Source organism: Acomys russatus, chromosome 2 (genome assembly GCF_903995435.1).
Source record: "Acomys russatus chromosome 2, mAcoRus1.1, whole genome shotgun sequence".
Lineage (NCBI taxonomy): Eukaryota > Metazoa > Chordata > Mammalia > Rodentia > Muridae > Acomys > Acomys russatus.
In genome coordinates this window covers 89,167,379-89,191,180 of record NC_067138.1, presented here as the reverse complement: position 1 = coordinate 89,191,180, position 23,802 = coordinate 89,167,379, and the positions used below count along the sequence as shown (strand labels likewise).

At 42.9% G+C, this 23,802-nt stretch overlaps 1 protein-coding gene across 1 annotated transcript in view; it reads left to right on the top strand.

Annotated features, from left to right (window-relative positions):
- Frem1 (FRAS1 related extracellular matrix 1) overlaps window positions 1–23,802 on the top strand; it is a 139,230-nt gene that overhangs the window by 74,276 nt on the left and 41,152 nt on the right. The window contains exons 21-24 of the mRNA XM_051156676.1: window positions 3,220–3,364; window positions 6,146–6,287; window positions 9,637–9,832; window positions 16,114–16,378. Of these exons, the coding sequence (XP_051012633.1) occupies window positions 3,220–3,364; window positions 6,146–6,287; window positions 9,637–9,832; window positions 16,114–16,378 (748 nt within the window). The remainder of the gene's footprint in view (window positions 1–3,219; window positions 3,365–6,145; window positions 6,288–9,636; window positions 9,833–16,113; window positions 16,379–23,802) is intronic.

The following is a 23,802-nucleotide window of genomic DNA, read 5'->3' as shown; positions in this document are numbered from 1 at the left end:
ACAGTGCAATAACAAGAGAAGGCTGTGCACCTAAATGTAATTTGAGCATGCCACAAGTTGTATGTATATCAAAATGTCATGTTGTGTTTCATGCTTACAAAGTTTTGTTAATTAATACATAAATATAAAAACTGTTTTGCTCTACTAAAGATACTAAGGTCATAGAGATGCGGAGAAAGGAAGAGTCTGTACTTATCTCTTCAGTCAGAATTATGGACCAATGGGGGGGAGGCATACAGCCCAGCCACACATTGGATGTGGTCGGTCAAAGATGTAATGGCACGTTTTATTTGAATTTTAGAATAGCATTAACAACTATATTTGTGATTTTTGGTATTTTAACACAGAATTTTAATTATAATTTAAAATTTTCTCTTCAGACAATTCAGATCACGGCTTGTCTGCCAAAATTCCCACAGTTGAAACAAATATAGAGCCACGTATAATGGCCACTCATCAGTCTCTGGAGACAGTGTATTCTTTAGGGAAATGACACACTGGAAGAGCCTGAAGTGACTTTTAGTTACCTTTTAAAAGACCTTATCTCATTTTCAGTGTATAAAAATACTTTCAAAAAATTTAAAAAGTATGCAGTTCTAGAAAGGTGCCTAATCTCATACTCCTTTCTTCTCTATGTCTTGTTTTTCCTCACCTTGGGTTGGTCAAGGCAGCGCCTTCCGGACATTGGGGATGGGGGGATGTAGGGGAAGGGAGGGGAATCTCTGTGTTCCTCCCACAGGAAGCCCACCTCCTCTCCAGACCTGTCTCCTCCCTGCCTAGTTTGTCTTAGTACTTTTTGGCTTTTTTCCTACTGTCTTTTAAGTACTTATTTCTCTAATTAGAATGTAGTCTCTTTGTCCCAAAGGTTATTTTGTAATAATTGCCAGTGTCACATGTTTGAATCTGAAAAACCAATTCATTGTCTCAATTTTTCGTGGATTGTAAAGAAATAAATTCTGGAACTTCAAGGCTGATAAGACCAAATCAGTCCCCACATGTGGCAAATAATATTGTTACAAACTTAAGGAAAGGGAATAATACCTTAAAATGTACTCTCAGGAAAGTCTGATTTTTGTTGATATTTCTTTCTTTTCTTTTTTGGGGGGCTGGGTTAGATGATGGATACCTGTATTCCCAGCACCTCAGGAGCCTGAGGCAGGAGGATCAAGAGTTTAAGGCTTTCAGAGCTTGCCTTAGCTACAGAGGGAAACTTTATCTAAAGGAAAATAAAACATACAGTTTAATTTTTTACATTTATTTATTTATTTTGTGCATTTGAGGGAAATTGTGGGGGTGCCTGTTTGCCATAGCTGATATGTGAAGGTCAGAGGATAACTTGTGGGATTCAGTTCATTCTTTCTACCACGTGGATTCTGGGGCTCAAACTCAGGTGTGAAGATAAGAGCCTTTACTTCCTGAGCCATTCAAAGGCCTAAGACAGTTTTTTAAAAGTGATATTATTGAGATTATTGTTATCAGATTAAATAAGTATCATGTACTCATTGTCTGCATTTGGGTAGTATAGTCAATTTGAACAGAAATTTAAAATTTGTTACATAAGTGTATATTTTGATGACAATTTCAGATGTCAGGTTTTACTGATATTTTATTTTGATTAATTTATGGCTATGTTAAAAGTTACAGACAATTTGAATATATTCTTACAAATATCCCACCCCTAAACACACAGAACTCACCGACTCTTGCCATGTCAGGTGACTCACATTATAATCATCATTTCATGTACATTCTAAATAGTACCTGGCATAGCTTTGGCAGCTACAATGTTTTACTATATGGGTGTACTACAATTTTTCATAGCTGTTTCCTATTTTAAATAATCATTTTTCACTTCTTGCCATTAATGGTCATATGAAGCAAATATTTTACGTAAACCTCAGTATTTCTAGAGCTTTGTAGCAAGTTTTGAAAATAGTAAATTAAAGTTTTTAACTGAATATCTAAAGGACCATTAGGTAGGCTTAGGAAGCATGACTAAGGGTAGTTTTTTTGTTTTTTGTTTTTGTTTTGTTTTTTGTTTATTCACCCTACATCCTAGTCCAATCACAGCCCTCTCCCCATCTCTCCTCCCAGTCCCAACCTCCCACCCTCTTTTCCCTCCCCCCTTCTCCTCAGAAAAGGGAACTCCTGCCCTATACCAAGCCACTCAGGCATATCAAATCACGTAAGGCTAAACACATCCTCTTCCACTGAGGCCAGATAAGGCAGCCCAGCTAGAGGAAGTGATCCAAAAAGACACTTTCCTTGTGCTTTTGCAAGCAATAAAGAAATAGTAATATGTTCTATCTTCTGTTCGTTTTTCCTTGCCTGTTTTACTCCATAAAGGTAGTTTTTTTTGTTTTGTTTTGCTTTTTGTTTTGTTTTTTTGTTTTTTTTATAGTGAAGTTGGAAATACGATTCATTTTTGTTATGGCTCAAGTCAGATTTTACTTTAATTTCCTACAAGAACACATTTTCTCAGATTCACTTAAACACCATAATGTGTTTGTTCTTATATGGTTTCTGCATTTTCCTTATTTAAATAAGGAAATTTAATAGACTATTGCCACGCCGTGTCTGCTTCCCCCTTGGGGTATCCAGACTTGTTGGGTGCCTGGCTGGACCGGAGGGAGTGACACTTAATCGGGGTGGGTGAGTGCAATGCAGGATCACAGTGGATGGTGAGTGTGGGAGAAACAGATTTCTTAGGAGGTAGGCTTCAGTGGGGCAGCTTGTTTAATCGCGGGGGAGGGGCAACAGCTTTTAAACCTTTGGGGAGTGGCTTTTGGGGTGAGTGTACATCATTGGCTAGGGCTAGGGTACTAAGGATGTCTCATTTGCAAAAGGAGCAATACCAGATGCTGCTAGACATGACCTTTTAAGGGGAGAGGAAGTTTCACCTGGCTGTCAGACTGTGTGACCTTCTCAGGAGGGTAAGGGTGAGGACACAGGGCTATGCAGGCTCGGGGCAGAGAGGGAGCTGTCCTACTCCTGCGATCTCGGGACAAGACTTCCTGTGTTTGGACATGTCCATACCCTACTCTTGCTCCAGACCAGCTCCTCTGGTTCCACAGCGCCCCCTACCCACAGACTATGAATGACTTCATGTCACTCTAATGCACTGATTTTTGAACTATAAAGACTGATATTAAAACAGAGTATCTGTGGCATGCGGATGGCTCAACAAGAAGAAAGACCCTGTCCTTTTTCATCTTCCAGGAATGAAGCTGGCCTATGCCCACGATGACTCGGAGAGCTCTGCTGATGACTTTGTGGTCCAGTTGTCAGATGGGAAACATACAACACTTAGAACCATTTCCGTAAATATCACTCCCGTGAATGATGAGACGCCAACACTAAGCAAGTAAGCGGACAGCTTCCCATCAGCTCCACAGGGAGAAGCAAGATTTCCATCTATCCACCTCCTACAACTGCCCTACCACTCAGGCATCAGGAACTTCTTCCAGGGCAAATGCTAGGAAGCCAAACCAGTTAGTTGTTAAGTGATGTGATCTTTTCCTAAAAGTTCAAGTTTATTGTAAAAATAAAATAACTGAGCACATAGTACTAAAATGCACGTGTGCATGCACGTATGCATGCTCTCGCATACTTGTGCACACATGTGCAAAGTGCAATTTATAACTCTAGTTACAATGGTGACAGGCAACAGTCCTCATGATAGATTTCATCAAATTTCTAACTAAAAGCAATAGAGGGAAATACTCAGTCCCACTTTGTTCATCTTCTTGGTTCTTCACTGTCTGCCAATCGGTTCTGCATCCCATAGTGGGGATGGTGGGATCAATAACTCACTATCCATATCAAATGCTACTTCTTATAATTCTAGTATTATGAACTGCACAACTTGCTGGCAGTTCTCTACATGGGGTTGCATTTCTGTAGTGCCAGCAGTTTCTTCTGCGATTGTCAACTGTCATAGTCCATAGACTCCAGAGACCTTTATGAGGCCCAGCAGGCCTTTAGGGCTAGCTCCAGACATGGGTCTGGTTCTTGGGATCTCCACTGAGACTCCCCCTTATTTAATGCTGTAGCCATTAAGCATTAAATAGGTCATCTGTGTTTCACATGATAGAAACACCTTCCTAGAACCCTCTGAACTCCAAAAGGCTCCTGGACTATGTAGGGGAAAAGAGACTAGACAAGTCCCCACCTTACCCCGTCAGATTGTCATTGTTCCTTACTGGTTGCCAAATGCTCTGAAGAAAGTGTTTTGGGAAATGCTGATGAGAGTGTTTTGGAAGACCGATTCTCAGACATCAGTTGCTTCCGTGAAGAACATATATGAAATGCCTGTGTCCTTATTTCAATGCTGGGATGTCAGATTGGCTTGACATTGATTTATAAAAGTAGAAGATGCTGAAATTCTGGAACCCAAGAGAAAGCAGGATGAATTTGGGGCTAGCCTGGGGTGACACAGTGACTTTCAGGTCACTCTTGACTATATAGGAAAACCTGTGACTAGGGGAGGAGGTGGGAGGATTCTATACTGTTCCAAATCTCCTTGTAATCATCGCTTGAGGAATGCAAAGAGATGAAAAACTGGTGTTTATTAGGTACTTGCTAAGTGGCAGACACTTTGCTAATTCCTTTATACACATGATTTTTTTTTTTTAAACTCCTAGGCCATTCACTGACCAAGACCAGAGAAGGCTAGCCTCGTTGCTAACCTCCTGGCAACAGCTACAGCTATAAAATCCCCAAATTGTTTTCAATCTTGCTTCAGAATCCATCCTTTGCTTAAAAAATTAATTAGCATAACTATTGATCATATTCATGGGCCACAATGTGACATTTCAATACTAATGTGTGAACTTCAGTGATGAGATCTGGTCGACTGGCCTGTCTGTCACCAGACATTTGTCACATCCCTTTCCTTCTTGTCTCCTGCAGAAGGAAGCAGTAGGTCCCACTTTCTCTTACACGTCTTTACTTCATCCCAGAATATCTTCCTCTATTCTTTGTTTCCTCTTGCATCTCCAACTTCTGTTTCTTTCCTTCTGTTTTTAAGACCCAGGGCATAACTAGTGGTTAAGAAGTCCTGAGTCACAGCGACTCAGACAGCCACTGTCACATGTGTGACCTTAAATACTCTATCTCTCTTTAAGTGGATAAGGATGAGGCTAACACTCTTTTCACAGGATTGTACAAGTAAGATATATAAAAGTCCTCCAAAGATTGTACATAGTGAGTGGTCACAAATAGTCTTTGTCACCATTAGAACAAGCAGTTCTCCCTGTTCTAGAAACATGAAGACAAGTCTGACCCCCTGTTCATTTCTCTGCAGAAGACGTTGTCTTTGCTGATGTCAGCTGTGAGGCTTGGTGTCCTTAGTCCCAAGGCTAAGGACTTCAGGCATCCCCATCTTTCTCAGAAGCAAATCTTCAAAGACAGATGAAAGTAATCACATGATTTCACTATGATCACAGAGGAGAGCCAGAATACTGGTGGGAAGAGAGCCCTTCCTTACTTGATGAGGCTGGGGAAGCCCACCGTGTCCACATGGAAGTGGCATCTGCTCACTACCACATCTGGTCCTGCTCCCAGCTAGCTGTCTAGACTCCAGGAGCCAACCTGGCAGCCCTGTTTCTTTAGGACGATGAGCCTCTATAAAGACCACATGCACCAGGGCCTTTTCAGGAGGAGAAGAGATTAAAGGACCAGAGATAACAAAAGAGTATCAATACCTCAGGAAGGCATTCAGGAAGAGCCTTGGGACACTATATAAGTTGGTTTCAGTAGAGCTCTGTCAAGTTAGAACTATACCTAACCTACTTTCTTCATGGAGACATTGTAAGCATGAAACTAAAGAATGGAAGCAAAACCGTCATACACACTACATCTAACATAAAATTATAATGTTCTACACATGTGAGCCACATGAAGCATCTCTCACCAGCACCCTAGTCATGACTGCTGGGTCACACTCCCTTTACAGACTTTGGTCACACTCCTTTTTCAGACTTTGATACACGACTCAGTTTCCAGTACTATGGATGTTGATTATTATTTTTTAATTCTTGAGGTTGTGACCTGTGATAATCCGTGATAACCAAAGTGAGTGTCTCCTGGTGGACTATGCCTTCCATTTTCATACCAACACTGGCGTTTTCCTTCCTTTCTACAGGAAGGCTGAAATCTCAATGGCTGTGGGTGATACGCGTGTTCTGTCGAGCGCTGTTCTTTCAGCCATAGATAAAGACTCACCTAGGGAGCAGATTCACTATGTGTTTGAAAGACTTCCCAGAAATGGGAAACTTCAGCTTAAGGTAAGAGGCCCTTTAAAAACAATTCATTTATTTTTAATGTACGTGTGCCTATGTGAGCGTATATGTGTCACATGTGTGCAGGCACCCACAGAGGTGAGAGTTTTTGGAGTTGGAATTATAGGTGCTTGTGAGCTGTCTGAAGTGGTTGCTGGGAACCAAACCCTGGTCCTCTGTAAGAGTAGTGTAGGCTCTTAGCCGCCGAGCAATCTATCTAGCCCCAGAGCAGCCCTTTAAGCTTCATTTCTCAAGGCAGATATGAATCTTATCAGCATGCACACTTGTACAGTTAAATTCACTCTTGGATATGCACAGTTTTCACTCAAAAGTAGAATATTTGTTTTTTCCTGTTAAGAAACTTTTAACTCTGTTACCACTCCTTCTTTCCCTCCCTCCCCCGCTCCTTCGCTCTCTCTTCTGCTTGTACGTCTTCACTCCTTCCTAAGGTCTGTGTCCGCCTCTCTCCCTTCTCTCCCTCTCCTATTGCTCCTCTCAGTTTCTCTGCCAGGCCCTAAGCCATCCTCAGGAGCATGGCAACACTTGAAACCTGTCTTGATTGCATGTCTTTATTATGGAGTCTCTCTTCCCAGTCCCATGAAGATGTGTGTGAGAGGACAAAAATCTTGAGTCAAAAACTACACTAGGGGGAAACTTCCCGGTCACTGATGCCTGTCTCATCTTAGTGACTGCTGCATTAGGATCCAGCAGACTGTGTGACCGTAAAGCAACACTCCTGGGTTTGTACACATTCCCAAACCTAATGCTTTAATAGATGGTGAAAAGCATGGGAACGTGGAGGCACACGAAGGGTTAAGTCACTCTGCTTCTGTCTCAGGAGCTTTTTTTGCGCCCTCTTGATTTCTCTTGGTCCTGTAATAGCAAATTTCTAGGCTATTCAGATTGTAGGCACCATGGTAATGACCAATCTATCAGTGACTCATAGGTCAGCTACCGGAAAAGGTCAGCTGACTCGTGTGGGTCACATGGCTTACTTGAGTGGTGACTGGAGACCAGCAAGGACCTCTAGCCAGCCTCGGTGTGATTACCTGAATGCTTGGGTCTTAATCTAATGCAGCTCGGTTTAGAATAGGAAAGCAACCAGGATTTATTCTGTGGGGAACAGCTTGACTGTCACAGAGTGTGGGTACCATAGAGAGTCAGAGGGAAGGGCAATCACTGATTTAAATTGAGGTACAGCTGTGTCCTTATTTCATTTCCAAGCGTAATGAGGCGGAAACCCAGTGAGAGCGCACACGCTTTGGGTGGCTTGGGGCCTGAGTTGCTTCAGCTATGAGACGATCCAGATGGGTCCAGGGCCCCAACAGGCTGCACACCGTTTTCTTACACCTCCCTCGGGCTCACTGAGGCTTGCTGGCTGAGGCTAGGGACCAGGCCTCCAGGCCCCATGGACTCTCAAGGCTTCTTATTTTCTTGTTAGCTCCCCTTCATTTTTTTTTTTCATTTTGAGTTTCTCTCTCTCTCTTTTTTTTTTTCTTCCCTTTTTCTGGCATCAAATGACCCAGCCATCCCAAACTCAACGCAAAGGAAGAATTAAAAACCAGAGGGCAAAGAATACCTTCCCCTGCTGTTATTTTCTAGGACAGTATTATCAAGAGGAAAAGTTAAATAGGACCCTATGCTACCTGCTTTAAAAAAAAAGAGTCTGCTTGAAAATCTTTATTTGCAAATATATCTCATGAAAGGAAGAGGAAAAAAAGCTCAGCTTAACTACTGCACCTTAAATAACTTCACCAGCAGACTTGCAGTAAAACCTAGGGCTGCAAATGTCAAGTGGGCAAAAATATTAAAGAAGAAGGAATCCCACCAAGTAGACGAGCTCAAGAGAAGTGATGGTGTAATGGAAGGAGAGCCTAGGCCTCGCTGGGAGCTGGGCATGGATGACCAACCAAAGAAAAGACACAAGGGACTTAAACGTGTTTTAGCCTGTTAGCCAGCCAGGCACACCACAGTGTAGTTCATATTATGATTCACTGAAAATGATGTTTTCCTCCAGTTCTATTGAATGACTTTTTGTGACCTATTCTTTTTTATTTTTATTTTTATTTTTTTACATATACATTTGTATTATTACACATATATACAATAAACTACCTACAGCAATAAGAACCATGAAACAATCAGAATTTATAAAAATGTTACAGTCATAGTGTTTTGGCTATTTGTATTTGGAAACCTTGAAGAAAACATCTTTCCTATCTTGGTGAGTCTAAAATTCTGACTGTAATTCAAATCTATCATATCTCGTCATTGTCAACTTAAAACATCTATCTAGACCTAAAAACATTTTAACCGCTAAACATCTAAGCTTAATTGTAAAACTAAACTATCTGGTCTTCAACCCTGTCAGAGACTTGAGAAAGAAGAAAATGAATTATCTGAGTAGACAGGAAGTGCAGGTTAGCAGCTTCTAAAATGAGAAAAGGACAGAGACAGTTTGCTGCCTGAACAGTCACCCAAAACTCTCTATAACGTTGGAGCATCATCTTCAGCCTCTGGCCCAATATATCTGACAGACATAATGGTGAGCTACTCTTAGGGCAAGATATGCTCAGAACTTAAGAGAATCAAAGTAGGATTATTAATACAATATAGGCTTAGTATTTTATCCCCTAATACTTTCCCAGTCCACCAGCCTATAAATCTCTTCTAACCCCAACAACAACAAAAAATCTACAATTTCTGCTCCAAACTGTGCAAAACCCATGTTTAACTAGGGCTGACTTGATGTAGATACATCAACCATGTATACTTTCTACTCACTGTGTGTGTGTGTGTGTGTGTGTGTGTGTGTGTGTGTGTGTGTGTGTGTGTGATGGGAATATGACAGCTCTCTATAGGTTTTAGTAAGGCTAGACAGTGGGCTGGGAAAATGCTAATGCATTCTGGTTTTGTGTTACCCAATAAGCTCAGAAACACAAGCCATGTTAGGGGAGAAAAAGGCATTTTATTAGTTATACAAAATTTACAATTAAAATAAATAAAAAGAGGGAATTCCAAAAGAAACACATCTAATTTTTAGGCAGCCAATTCCAGCAACTGATTGCCTGCCTGGTCTCGTTAATTAGGATATTTAATCAGCATGATTACTGATGATAAATACCTCGGAAGTACCAGTGCTGGTGAATGACTTTGTCAAAAGTCCTCTGCTTGAAGCTGTTTTTCACCCAAGGTCTTTAATTATTTTAATATATTTCTTTGGAAAAAAATATAATGGCAAAAGCTAATGTAGACTTTTCCCTCAAGTGTTCCTAGCAAAGGTTTCGGGGCATGGGGAAAATATCCAGTGACAGTCAGGGAAGCCAGGGCGCTGCCTGACAGTGGTACCTTTCAGATAGGGAGGGACTGGGTCCCTCTCTCAGCTGGCATGCAGTGCACCCAGGAGGATGTGGACCTGAACGTGCTGAGATACACACACACTGCTAAAGTGGATTCCCAGGACGGAGACAGCTTCACCTTCTACCTCTGGGATGGGGACAACAGATCGCCTATGTTTGACTGTCACATCATCACGGAAGACGCTAGAAAAGGTAAGAGTGTAGTTAGTTACCTATGCTTCCCAGGACCAGTGGTTGTCAGTAGAAATTAGCTGGTGTAAGGCCACACATACAGGCCAAAAAAACTTCCTGAGTTTCTTCCACAAGCATACTCAACACAAAATAGCAAAAACCAAGAAAGAAAGGAAAACGTTTAGCCATGAAAACTGTAAGTTCTTGATACTCAGCTGCTGCCATTCTATAATTTATGATTATAACTTGTACCAGGAGATTAAGAATCACGTTTGTTTGCAATCCCAGGGTCTAAACATTTTCAGATTAAGCAGTCTTTGATCCATAATGCATGCTTCATTGACTGAACGATTCCTTGTTTTGCCTTGCTTGTCAGGATGCTCAAAATTAAGCCCAGTGATTTAAGTGCAATTTAAAAAACTCAACAACTTTATTTCATGTGTGTGGTATAATTACAATTGTCCTGTTTTTTTTTGTTTTATTTTGAGACAGGGTTTCTCTGTATAGCCGTTGGCTGTCCTGGACTCGCTTTGTAGACCAGGCTGGCCTTGAACTCACAGAAATTCACCTGCCTCTGCCTCCCCACCCCGGCCCCCACAGAGTGCTGGGATTACAGGCATGAGCTATTATGCCTGGCTCCTGAATTATTTCTTTATATGAGTTAATCTTATTTCTTTTGCCACTTATATTTCATTTTATTTACTTGGTCTCCAGTTATAAAATGTGTTCGATGATCAAGGATAGTCAGAGAGATAAGGTAGATGATTCTGAGTATATTTATTCTTCCTGTAAAAGCATGACTGTGCTGGTTGGGTTTTGGCAACTTGGCACCTGTTAAGGGGGAGCCTCAGTTGTCTCCGTCAGATTGCACTGAGGGCAATTCTGGGAGCATTTTCTTGGTTAATGGTTGATGTAGGAGGGCCCATTCCACTGTGGATGGCACCACCCCTGGGCAGGTGGTCTTGGGATGTAGAAGAAAGCAGGCTGATGATACCATGGGAACAGCTAGTAAGCAGTGTGCTCCATGGTCTCTGCTTCAGTTCCTGCCTCCAGTTCTTACCGTGGGTTCCCTTATGGATGGACTGTGTGACCTGTCAGCGGAAGCCCTTTCTCTACTCAGGTTAACTTGTTCTATAACCACAACAGAAACCTAACTATGACCATTGTGTACAGAAGATGTTCAGGCAAATGGAACACGCCATTGTTTTGGCACCGGCAGGTGACGTAGTCAGTGCAGGCTATCTTCTCACTGCCTTAGCTTCACAGCATGGGGGAAGTCATTCCACAGGCACCTGGGCCATCTCCTGTCCAGTCACCTCTTCCATAACTGCTTAGGAAATGAGAGGCTGAGGAAGAGCTCATGGACCAGGGTCTTATCGACTCTGCTTGAAGGCAGCTCACCTTTCTTATATGCCTTCCAGTGGCCGAATCCCAGTCATAGGCTGTGTTCGGGGAAGTCGGGCAATAGAAACTTCAGCATGTAGCCAGAAAAAAAAAATGATCCTTGGTTACTGAGCACGTCACCACACCCCACCATAACTGATGTGCAATTGTTTTTAAAAGGATTTATGAAACCCTGTAGACAGCTGTATTTATCCACGAACGTTTTAGGAGCTCAGAATTTCTCTTGCTTCATTGTGTGTTGTTTTGTCAGTGTGCAACATTATACCCTTTTTTCCTGTTGTTTTTTATTTATGTTACTTAATATGACATTTACAAGTTGCTTATGTTTCTCACGACTTCACAAGTATCTTTTAAAGAGATCTACTTATATTTTTTATTTAAAATTTTTTTGTATGTGTGTGAGCTTTGTTTGCCTGTATGTCTGTGTACCTCATGTGTGCCTGGTGCCCATGGAGACCAGAAAAGGGTGCCAGACATCCTGAAACTGGAATTACAAAAGGTTTTTGAGCTGCCATGTGGGTGCTGAGAATGGAATCCGGGTTCTCTGCAAAGAGCTGTCAATGGTCTTAGCTGGTGAGCCATCTCCCCAGCCCAAGCATAATTTACCTCAAGCAGAGCCATACTGAGTAGCCGGTCATACCATCTCCTCTGCACAGAACATCTGCCTAGTTCTGTCTATGGCCTGTTATAAAAACTCCTTTCATCTTCTAGCTGTGATGTGATGTGATGGGTTCTGATTTCCACAGTGGCAGAAAGGATGCCTTCAGGAGATGTTTAGGATGCACAGGTGTGCAGTTTACCCATACTCACCCTCTGCCCTCACAGCACTGGAGGGCAGCAGCAAGACAAGAGCTGGAGGTGTATGTATGGTGTAGTGTGTGAGGTATATGACTATATGTGTGAGTATGTGTATAGAATGTGCAGCATAGTGTATGAGTTTGTGTGTGTTGTGTGTTGTGTGTGTCTATGGGTGTGTTTGTGTACTAGTTGCCCTTGTTAGAAATATTCATCTAAAAATTGTACCATCTCAGGCCAACAAAATGTCTCAGTGGGTAAAGGGACTTGCCACTAAGCCTGACAACTTAATTTCAATCCAGCAAACCCACATGACCGGAAGAGAGAGTCAGTTCCTGAAAATCAAAGTGTCCTTTGACCTACACAACACACACACACACACACACACACACACACACACACACACACACTGAATAAATAAATGTAAAACTAAATTATACTGTCTTGATGTTTTATTTTCATTTTTGTTTTCTCAAGAGACTTGTCTTTGTTAGTTTCCTATTGCTGTGAGGAGATACTGTGATGAAGGCAACAGTGCGCCATTTAGCTTTAGAGGCTAGTCCACAGCCTTCATGGTGGGAAGCACAGCAGCAGACAAACAGGCATGGCTCTAGAGCTGTCGCTGAGAGCTTACATATGATCCACAAGCTAGGAACAGAGAACTGGCTGGAAATGGCCTGTATGTTTGAAACCTCAAGGCCCACCCCCAGGGACACACCTTCTTCAGCAGGCCACACCTCCTAATCCTTCCCAATCAGGTCCATCAATTGGGTACCAAGCATTAAAACATATGAGCCTACAGGGCCATTTTCAATCCCTAATAAATTTTATTGGATTTTGTGTTTTTAATCTGTTATTCCATATGTTATCCTTCTTGTTGGATATTCACCCATTTAGCACGGATTGTTGAAGGAGTGTCACAGTGCAATGCTTATGAGTTGAGCTTATAACAAATGACTTAAAGGCAATTCAACTTTCAGTAAGGGATAGTCTCTAGCATGAAGTAGTGCCTGCACACGCCGATTTTCTCAGTTGTAGTCTGGGGCTTGGGCTAAAGCTCCTGCCTGCAGTACAGCCCCACTCCTGTGCCCAACACGAAGCAGCCCTGTTCATTTTTATCGTTTACTTATTTCTTGGTGTTAAGATTTGAGTTTTAGTCTTTGCGCCTGCTAGGAAAGCACTTTATAACTGAGCTACATCTCTAACTCAAAGCTTTATGTTTTAGATATGGTCTTTTTAGTGGCGCTCTGGCAAATGAGACTGGATTATAGCTCCTGCTTTGTGGGATATCATCAGTCTACGTGCTAATCATGTGTGCTCATTTATACACTCATTTAAGCATTTTTTTTAACTTTAAAAACTAGGTATATTAAAGAACAAGTCCGTGCTTCTTCTGTGAATTGTTCTCTCGGTCCCTTTGACTCGTTCTTGTTAGTTAGAAAGGCCTTGCCAGGTGGTGGTCCCACACACCTTAATCCCAACATTTGGGAGGCAGAGGCAGGCAGATCTCTAAGTTCAAGGCCAACCTGGTCTACAGTTCTAAGAGGGCCAGAGCTACACAAAGAAACCCTGTCCCCCAAACAAAGGAAAGGCCTTTCCACAGCAGGTTAGCTTTGTCTTGAGCACAGTTTGGACATTGTATGTTACAGTCCCCATCCCTGTGATCAAATACTTAATAAGAAGCAACTTGGAGGGAGAGAACTTACCCTGGCTCATAGAGCTAAGGGGGCAGCCCATCATGGTGAGGAAGGCATGATGGTGGAAACTTGAGGCAGCTAGCTACCCACTTTGCATCCACAGTCAGGAAACAGAAAAACGAAGACTGGTCCTCAGCGTGCCTTCTCTTTTCATGTATTCTGTCCCTGTCTGTTAATGATGCTGTGTACATCCGAGGTGACTCCTTAGCAGTCACAATTTCCTGAAACACTGTAATTGACACGCCCAGAGTTGTGTTTCAGTGACTTTTCTAAAGCCAAACAAGTTAACAATGACGAGTTGCCATCACAGGGATCACATTTAAAAAAATTTTTTTTAAATATTCTGAGACTGTCATACATGAGTGCCGTATTTGCAGTGTTTCCACCCCCCTCTCTCCTCTCCAGATCCTTCCGTTTCTTCAGTGCACCTCCTACTCCCTTTCAAATCACTGGCCTCTTCTTCTCTAATTACTTATTGCTACACACACACACACACAACCCGCTGAGTCCCTTTAGAGGTGCTCATATGTACATATGTTTAGGGCTAACCCCTTGGGATTGGATAACCTAACACAGGCTCTTTCCTAGAGAAAATTAATTTTCCCTCTTTCAGCAGCCATTCATGGCCTGTTGTTCTCCATCTAAGGGTTGGTTGAGCCTTGTGAGATTTCTCTCACACATACTGGCATGTCAGCTGGTATTGTCGTTTTGTAGGCCTTGTTTAGCTAACCATATTGTTACAATGTGATGGGCGGCTTCCCTAGCCTATACGATGAGAGACATCCTGGTCCTCTGACTTCCAGTCTCTCTGGTCCTTCTTCCCCTATGTTCCCTGAGCTTTAGGTTGTGATGTAAATGTATCCGTTAGGGGTTAGGGACCCCAAAGTCAGTTGTTCTCTGCATTTTAACCTCATATGGATTTCTGTAATGGTTGCATCTCCTGCAAAAAGAACGTTCTTTGATGAGGGGTGAGAGAGCTTATAGCTGATTAGGGCTGTTGGTTGCTTTTCTTTTTCCTTTTCTTTTTTTTATTAATTCATTCATTTTACATCTCAATAGGTATCTCATCTCTTGTATCCTCCCATTCCTCCCTCCTTCCCATTTTACCCCTACTCCCCTCCCTATGACTGTGACTGAGGGGGACTTCCTCCCCCTGTATATGCTCATAGGGTATCAAGTCTCTTCTTGGTAGCCTGCTATCCTTCCTCTGAGTGCCACCAGGTCTCCTCATCAAGGGGACATGGTCAAATATGGGGCACCAGAGTTCATGTGAAAGTCAGTCCCCACTCTTTGCTCAACTGTGGAGAATGTCCTATCCATTGGCTAGATCTGGGTTGGGGTTTGATGTTTACTGCACGTATGTTCCTTGGTTGGTGCCATAGTTTGAGCAAGACCCCTGGGCCCAGATGCACCCACCATAATGTTCTTCTTGTAGGTTTCTAGGACCCTCTGGATCCTTCTATTACCCATTCTCCCATGCTTCTCTCAACTAAAGTCCCAATAGGATGTCCTCCCCTCTGTCCCACTTTCCTGATAAGTGAAGACTTTCATGGGACATGCCCCATGGTCTAGTGTCCAGATATAAGTGAGTATATACCATGTAACTCTTTCTGCTTCTGGGTTAACTCACTCATTATGATCATTTCTAGTTCAATCCATTTGTCCACAAATCTCGGAAATTCCTTGCTTTTAATAGCTGAGTAGTATTCCATAGTGTAAATGTACCACAGTTTCTTTATCCATTCTTCTACTGAGGGACACTTAGACTGTTTCCATGTTCTGGCTATTATGAATAAGGCTGCTATGAACATGGTAGAGCATATGTCACTGTTACATGCTGGAGCATCTTCTGGGTATATTCCAAGGAGTGGAATAACTGGGTCTTGTGGTAGCCCTATTGCCAGTTTTCTGAGATAGCACCAGATAGATTTCCAAAGTGGCTGTACTAGTTTGCATTCCCACCTGCAATGAAGGAATGTTCCTCTCTCTCCACATCCTCGCCAGCATGTGGTGTCACTTGAGTTTTTGATCTTGGCCATTCTGATGGGTGTAAGATGGAATCTCAGAGTTGTTTTGATTTGCATTTCCCTGATGACTAAAGATGTTGAACAGTTCTTTAAGTGTTTCTCAGCCATTCGATATTCCTCTGTTGAGAATTCTCTGTTTAGTTCTGAGCCCCTCTTCTCAATTGGGTTATTTGATTTGGTGGTGTGTTGGTTGCTTTTCTTGCTTGACAGCTTGCATAGTGCCTTCAACACTCAAGAGAGCCGATCCTCAGGGATGAGCCTTCCTGGTCTGACCCAGCTCAGCCTCTCCAAGTCCCACGTCTGCAGTGTGTGATGCCTTCAGCAACAGGGCATTGAGTGTTTTAAGTACAAATCTTAACTAAAACTCCTTGCCATACAGGTGATATTGTCATTCATGCAAAACCACTCGTGGTAGCCAAAGGCGACAGAGGTTTCTTGACAACGGCCACTCTCCTGGCTGTGGATGGAGGAGACAAGCCCGAGGAATTGCTGTACCTCGTCACTTCCCCACCACAATACGGCCAGGTGGAGTACGTTCACTATCCCGGAGTTCCCATCACCAGCTTTAGCCAAATGGACATAGCAGGACAGACAGTCTGCTACGTACACAAGAGCAGGGCGGCCATCCCCAGTGACAGCTTCAGGTAAGCCCAAGACATTTTTCTGAACCCCTTCCTTAATGCTTAGGAAGAGAAATGGAGTGAGGTTAGTGTACCCCACTGCACCAGCCATTTTACTATTGTTTCTCTAACATTGTACATAGCCCAAGGGTACATGAAACAATGTTATCTTTTAAAGAAAGGGACATTAAGTCCTATTCTGGTTCTTCTGTAGCTGTGTTTTCTTCTGTTTCCTGACTGTGAGGAAGGGAAAAACACACGATTAAAGTGGCAGACAACCAGGGCCACGGTTACAAAACTACACGTGATAAGTAGATCTGTGTGCAAGCTCTTCTCTGAAAGGAACACAAAGAATCGAGAAGGCCCTCGCTCCAGAAAGACATAGGGATGTAATTTCCCCTCTCTGAGTGCGTTTTTCTATCTGAGGAGAAGGCACATATTAGCATAATAAACTTGGCATGAGCAGACACTGCCTTTTGACACAACATGTTCCTGTAACTATGTCATAAATCACGTTGTCACAAAGTAGATCATATTTCCCCATAGAAACCGTGCTGTAATTCGGGACTGTGCACCTGCTCAAGGGTTCAGTAGCAAATAAATCATTGGGATGAATAACAATCTGGGGTGAAAAGGCATAGAGACAACGCTAATGCAAATCTGCATCCATTTAAAATGTGTAAATTTGTTTCTAGTCTCCCAAAGCAGGAGAAATTCTGACGGCTCTATCTAGTGATGGGGGAAGCTGGCTGGACATGTGGTCCTTGATGGAACTGGAGACTCTGGCCAGGGGTAAGGACCAGGCGGTCTTGCATTAACCACTGGGTGTATGATCCAGCCGTTACTTTTACCAGTGAAAGAGCATTAGTTTGTCTGCCATATATATAGGACTTTTTTTTTTTTTTTCTGAGACAGGGTTTCTCTCTGTAGCATTGGCTCTCCTGGACTTGCTTTGTAGACCAGGCTGGCTTCAAACTCACAGATATCCACCTGCCTCTGCCTCCCTGAGTGCTGGGATGACAGGTGTGTGCCACTGTGACTGGCTTATACAGGACTTCCCCAGTAAGATGTTTACCGAGTCCATTTAACCGTCCGGAGGGCACTGTCAAATAGCATAAGCATAGCAGACTTATGTATTATCCGGTGGGTAATATAACCCCCATGAGCTATAAAAGCACCTACACTTAAATGTCCTTCTTCTGGGCCATGTTTTACCTATCCAGATTCCTGCTGTGATGCACAGTCTCAATCAGCGAGGACAACATTGCTCACCATTTGAGTTTCTAAAGTGATTTCTGAGGGATGGTCTGGATTAAGTGAGGTGTTACGTAAAACAAAAACACTGACAGATATATTTCCTACCACCCTCTCTCTTTTGTATGTGTGCGCATGTGGGGGTGGCGCACATGTGTGTGCAAATGCATGTACATGCGGAGGGCAGAGAACAGCAGTGGGTGGTGGTCTTCAAATGCCATCTGTCTTGTTTTTGAGATAAGGTCTCTTAGTTAGCCTTGACCTTACTCAACAGGCCGGGCTGGCAGGCCACTGAGCCCTGGAACTCTCTTGTCTCTGCCTCTAGCATTGGACTAGCAGGCCGACTAATACACTTAGCTTTCTTATGTGGCTTCTAGGGTTCAAATCCAAGGCCTCGTGCTTTCAAATCAGGCCCGTAACTAACTGATCCATCTCTCCTGTCCCCACTTTCTCTTTATAGATGTCCTAAAACAGGCTCTTCATTGAGTTTGTGCTTGAGGCTTGTTGGGCGTTAGTGAAAACATCAGAAGGGAGAGATCCCTCTTCTAGTTGGCTTACCTGTTTAAGTGGCGTGTTGCCGTTGTCAAAATATAGGCTCAGGGTCATTTACTGCCTTTGTGACTCACAGCTCCATGAATTTCATCAAGGGACACTCCACTCATACTGTTGCTCCTTCTGTGGGGTTGAATACTAACCCCAAGTGCCTTACTTAGGACTAGCGGCTCTGTGAAATGCCTGCTTCATGTCAGTGAGAGTCACCGTAGCTGGCATTTTAAAAGCTATTTTTCCTCGGAGTGTCTACTTTATTTAGCTCTTTAGAACACTATAAAATCTAAATGCTTCGGCCTCGTGCCAGTTTTGATAGGTCCAGTCTCAGCTGGAATCTGTCTTTTGAAAGGCTCTGTAAGAATCCGTTGCCTCTGGGCCAGCATCCCTGAGCAGGTCTAGTCTGTTGCTCTTAGTGTGTTCTGAGCCTCCGTGGAATTTCCACCAGGAGGGCTGGTTCCAAGGGCCTCTCGGCCTCGCCTCAACGTAGTGACTGGACATCACTTTGTTTTGTGTCTTGACATTCTGTTCTCTGTTTGGTTTTGCATCCTCGGTTTCTTTTGAGGGTTTTCTTCAGCAGCAAATTGTGGCCTGACTTCCTGGAGCCAGGGATGTGGGTTTCTGGTGATAGGAAGATGCAAAACCATGTGGGCTGATGGAGGAAGAGGCTGTGAGGAGACAAAGGACTGGAGAGTGGGAAGCTGGCCCTGCTGCCTCACTCAGCCTTCTGAGTGGTCCCAGGAGAGGTGGTCCCAGGTTGGCATGGATGGGCTCCACCAGCTCCTCATATTTCGTTTTCTCTTTTTAAGGATACGGGCCCCTATCTCAGTCCCCTTAAGGAACATCTACCCAAGAGTTAAGAAATTGTTTTCTTGAATATATTCTTGTAGTGTTTATGGGACTGAGGTTTTAATATGTAAGTGTTTCTGGTGTTTAGAGTTGAGAGGTTTCCTTCTAAGAATATTTGTTTAAATTGAAAAGTAAACTGATATAGAGCAGTGGTTCTCAACCTGGGGGTCATGTATCAAATATCCTGCACATTAGATATTTGCTTTATGGCTTAGGGCAGTAGCAACATCACAGTTATGACGTAGCAACGAACACAATGTTATAGTTAGGAGTCAGCTCAACATGAGGAACTGTATTGAAGGGACACAGCATTTGGAAGACTGAGAACCACTGTCGTAGAGCAAAGTAGCGCATTCTAAGAGTCAAGATAGTATAGGCATGTGGCAAAGATCACCAAGATGGCCTCCGAGTGACTTGGGATTTGAAAGCAGGGCTACAGGGAGGAACACAAAAGGTCCAAAGCATTCATCCTGCCCGGTGCCTTCATCATTTAACTGCGAGCAAGCTCCTGCTGCCCAAATATTCCCCTTGTCTTGGCCATGGCACCAGACACTTTCTCTATGTCTTTCTTCCGGATCTCAAACCACAACCTTGAGAGTGATTCAGTTGTTATGGGTTTGTGCACAGAATCCTAAGGCTTTGAGCGACAAAGGCATAACCCAACGGGCATAACGACCGTGCATGGGGACCTACTTAGGGGCTGAGAGCTTATCTCAGATGAAGTATTCTTTGCGCGCTGTACCTTTTTTGTAGCAAAAAAAAAAAAATCTGTGGAGACTCTGTTTGCGCAAAGGAAGCCCCTCAATGTGTCATTCTGATCTGGGGCCAGCGGACTTGCATATTCATAATGGAAGAGCCTTGCATCTGCCCAAGATCCACATTTTAATCTTGTCATTTCGCTCACCCAATCACGGGCTACTGTGCTGTTTGTCAGGTGGCTCCAAACCAAAGCCGAGTGCCTGTTTTAATGAAAGTGTGATCATGGTGCTTTTTAAAAATTAAATATATGCAACCAATCTAATCACCCAGATTTATGTTGCTCGCTGTTAAATTTGGCAAGGAATTTGGCTGGGTAAGAGAAATGAATTTTATGGTAGAGAAATTTTCCCCTTTCGCTTTTTAATGTAAGATGTGGCAGCATTAATTAAATAGGGTTTAATGGTTGAATTTTACCTTCTGCAAAAATATTTTGTGAATCATAAATTTCCCCTGCATTGTTTGGTGCTGCTGGCCTGGAAGAGAGATTTGGCAGCCTGCTCTAGGACAGATGACATGGAGCGATTAGCAAGCTGACTTCGGCTGCTGGCGGATGGGCCCTGAAAGAACATGTTAATGTCCCCCATTTTGACATGCCGGCTGGACTTTTTTTTTTTTTTTTTTTTTTTTTCCTGAGGAGCTGGCACTATTTATGATTCCATTTTTATCTTCTAAATGCCATGACAGATGGCAGATTCTTCAGCCAACTCCATTGCCAGGAAATGCAGAAAAGCTTGACAGCACCGTGGTAGTGGTAAAATCAGACAAGGCCGACACCCCCAGACAAAACGTGAAGCCATTCCCCAAATTTCATTCGAATGCTGGTCATCCTAGTGGCATCTCTTCATGCGGGAGGGTGGGGGTTGGGAAAGTAACAAGGGAAATAGAATGACCTGTCGAAGAAGCTCATACCGCCATACAGCCAGTCTCCTCATGTCAGGATGCCCGCGGTTGACTTACAGAGTTTGTTTGTAGGGTTTTTGAGGGAGGCAGGGGCAGGTCTCTTTGCTCGCCTTTTGCAGGCAGGAGCCCTGTTGACCTTGTTTTCATCGCTGGGGCTAGCTTTATCCTGATGGGAAGCCAAGCAGAACCGTCCGCTCTGTCGCTCACCCTGGTGGTGCTGCTTTGCCACTGTGTTTCTTCCATCATTACTCACAGAAGTGGAGTGATGTATTTGCTCCAGTCACGTTTAGAAATTGCATCTTTTTTCACCCCTGACTTATTAGCTTTAGGTCAACGCAAACAGCTGCTTCAGTGTCCCAGCTGGGAGCCTCTGGCCTCAGTAAATGTATTTCTTACTCGTCCATGGTCCCTGGCCTGCTCACCCTCGTCCCCATCTGTCAGATGGCACGTTGCCTATTTCCCAGGTGGTCAGATTCCCCAGCATCAGACAGGGAGGTGTGTGAGAAGGACAGCATGGGTCAGAAGACAATTTCAGTGCCCTCAAAGAGGTCATGTTTGGCCTTGACACTGATCTTTAAAGACTTGTCTTCAAAGAACATTTTTTTCAGAACTGAGAATCCAGTCAAATATTAAAAATGGCCACCTTGGAGTAGCCAGTTACTCACTGTGGCTGACACCGAATTTTGTTGTTCCCTATTTGTCTCACCTCTTTTTTTCCTTTTCTTCTTCTTACTTTTTAGCCTATATTCGACAGCCTTTCAATGGAGGCACACATTCTTTAGCTCTGCAAGTAATGCCAATATTAAAAATATATGTCATGAGGCTCAGGATATGGCTTGCTTGGTAAAATGCTTGCAATGCAGGCATGATGGCACACATCTGTAACCTCAGAGCTGAGGGGATAGATACAGTCAGATCCCTAGGGCCTACCATCTGCCCAGTGTTGCCAAATCCATGAGCTCCAGGTTCAGTAAAAGATAATATTAAACAGCAACAACACAACAACAACAACAACGAGAGTGATTGAGGGAAATACCCGATGTCAACCTTTGGCCTACATACACATGTACACACACATACAAGTACAGACAATGGACATACACACATACATGAAATAAAGTTTAAGAAAATTATTAGACTGCGTGCCTTTTGGCCTACGTTGGTGCTACGTTATTGATGAGTAGTTTAACCTCCCCCAGAAAGCACATTTGATGCCAACGTGTGGTAAGGAATAGAGGGCCATTTCATTTAAGAAAGGGGTTGGGCAGGATGGAAAGATATAAAGCTTATTTCAGAGGAGTGAATGGGGGAAGAGGCCTTGGGGGCACAGAAAGGATGCCTCACTCCTTTCTAGGGTCACTGTGGGTCATTAGAAAGAACTGGAAGAGGGAGCATGCGCTGAAGTAACAGGGAAGAAGATCATGAAATTGGTCTTGTCAAGGTCTTTGCCAGAGAGACAGCTCAGTGCTCTACCTCAGAACGCTTCTCCATGGACCTCACAAGCTGTCAACAAAACATCCAAAGAACACACAAATAGTTTGATAAGTGTTTATCCTCAAAAGTTATTTGATAATACTTCATGGTCAGCTAAAGAAAAGTTCCAATTTGTATAGAACATATTAATCAGAGGTTTATATTTCCAAAGAAAATATGATTACTAATTTTTTATGTATAAGTCTCAGTGTCTTTTTTTTTTCAAACTGTACATTCTGATGTTCCAGAGGAAATTACACTCTTTACAAACTTAGCTTGACAAATGTGAATTTTTAAAAATTTTTATTTCATTTAGCTACTTTAACTTTGGTGACATAGATAGCTTATTCTGTGTCACATCATATTTTCCTTGTAGGCAGTCTTTGTGACTAGCTAATTAAAAAAGCAAAATCTTTAGCCTTCCCTGAATATGAGAACTACAGTAACACCTAGCTTGGCAAGATATGTCAATGGGTACAACACTGGCACAAATGTTATGGTCATACAGTTGCTTTCTGGTTGGATTTAAGTTCCATTTCACAAGTACAATTAATGGAGCCCATACTCATGGTTGGCAAGGTGATAGGCCCTGGAGGAAGAACTAAAATAATTATTCTGGTAAATGGTCATAGTATGTTTTCATCTTATTATTGATACCTGATATGAACTACCTTGAAAAGCACATTTTTATATGGGATCTTTCAGGAAGCTGAAAGCCATTGCATTTAAGAAATGGCAAACATATGGTTAGTGCATCTTTCAGTCCTCATCAGAGGCCTCCTCCCCCCATAAATGGTGATTAGTACAATCAATACAGACACACAACTGGTTGATGTGTGGGAAATAAAAAGACTGTGGAATGCTCAGTTCCAAATGGGACACTAATATCACCCTATTGCTCAGGCCTCACCATCACAGAATGGGGCAGAAAAGATGGTGAGAGCCAGCAATAGTGGAAGGTGGCAACAAAACAGCATTTTCTGGGCATGGCAGGGCCGTTGCACAGATGGACTTACGAGAGCTGTGAGTGCATGTGTAAGACCAAGCCAGCCACAACACCAGCATGGATGAAGTCCCAGCCCTAGCTAAGGAGCTGTTAGGGATTAAAAGCTGCTGAAGGATAGACAGCTACTTTTCTCTAGGGAGAGATGCTAAGGGGCTACCCATTCTTCAGATTTGATCAAAATACAATGTATGCATGGATGAAATTATCAAACAAACAAGCGAAACTTTTTAGTATAATCTTCAAAATAAAATCTGTACTCAAACAAACCTATCTCCCCTGACTTCCTTTTTGTTAAGTATGGTTTTCCCTGAGTCCTTTGCCCCTGGAAGGCTGGCTTCATAGCCTGCTTTCAGGTCCCTTCATGGTCAGGAGTAAAAACCATCAGCCCTGAAATAGCCCTAAAGCATAAGAGCCAGTATACAGAAGATAAAGAGCTTCCCAGTCAAATATGATAGGCTTGTGGAATAAATGCCGTGCTTTCTCTAGCTAAGCGAGAGACTTTTATGCGACTTAATGTTATTCTCCAGCAAAATACATTATTACAAATTTTACGTCAATCTGAACATTCTCCATATGTTTCTACCCAGTGGAGTCTACATCCCGCATATGTATCCCAGCAACCACAAGTGAACAGCCCTGAGTAACTCTTAGTTCATTCGCT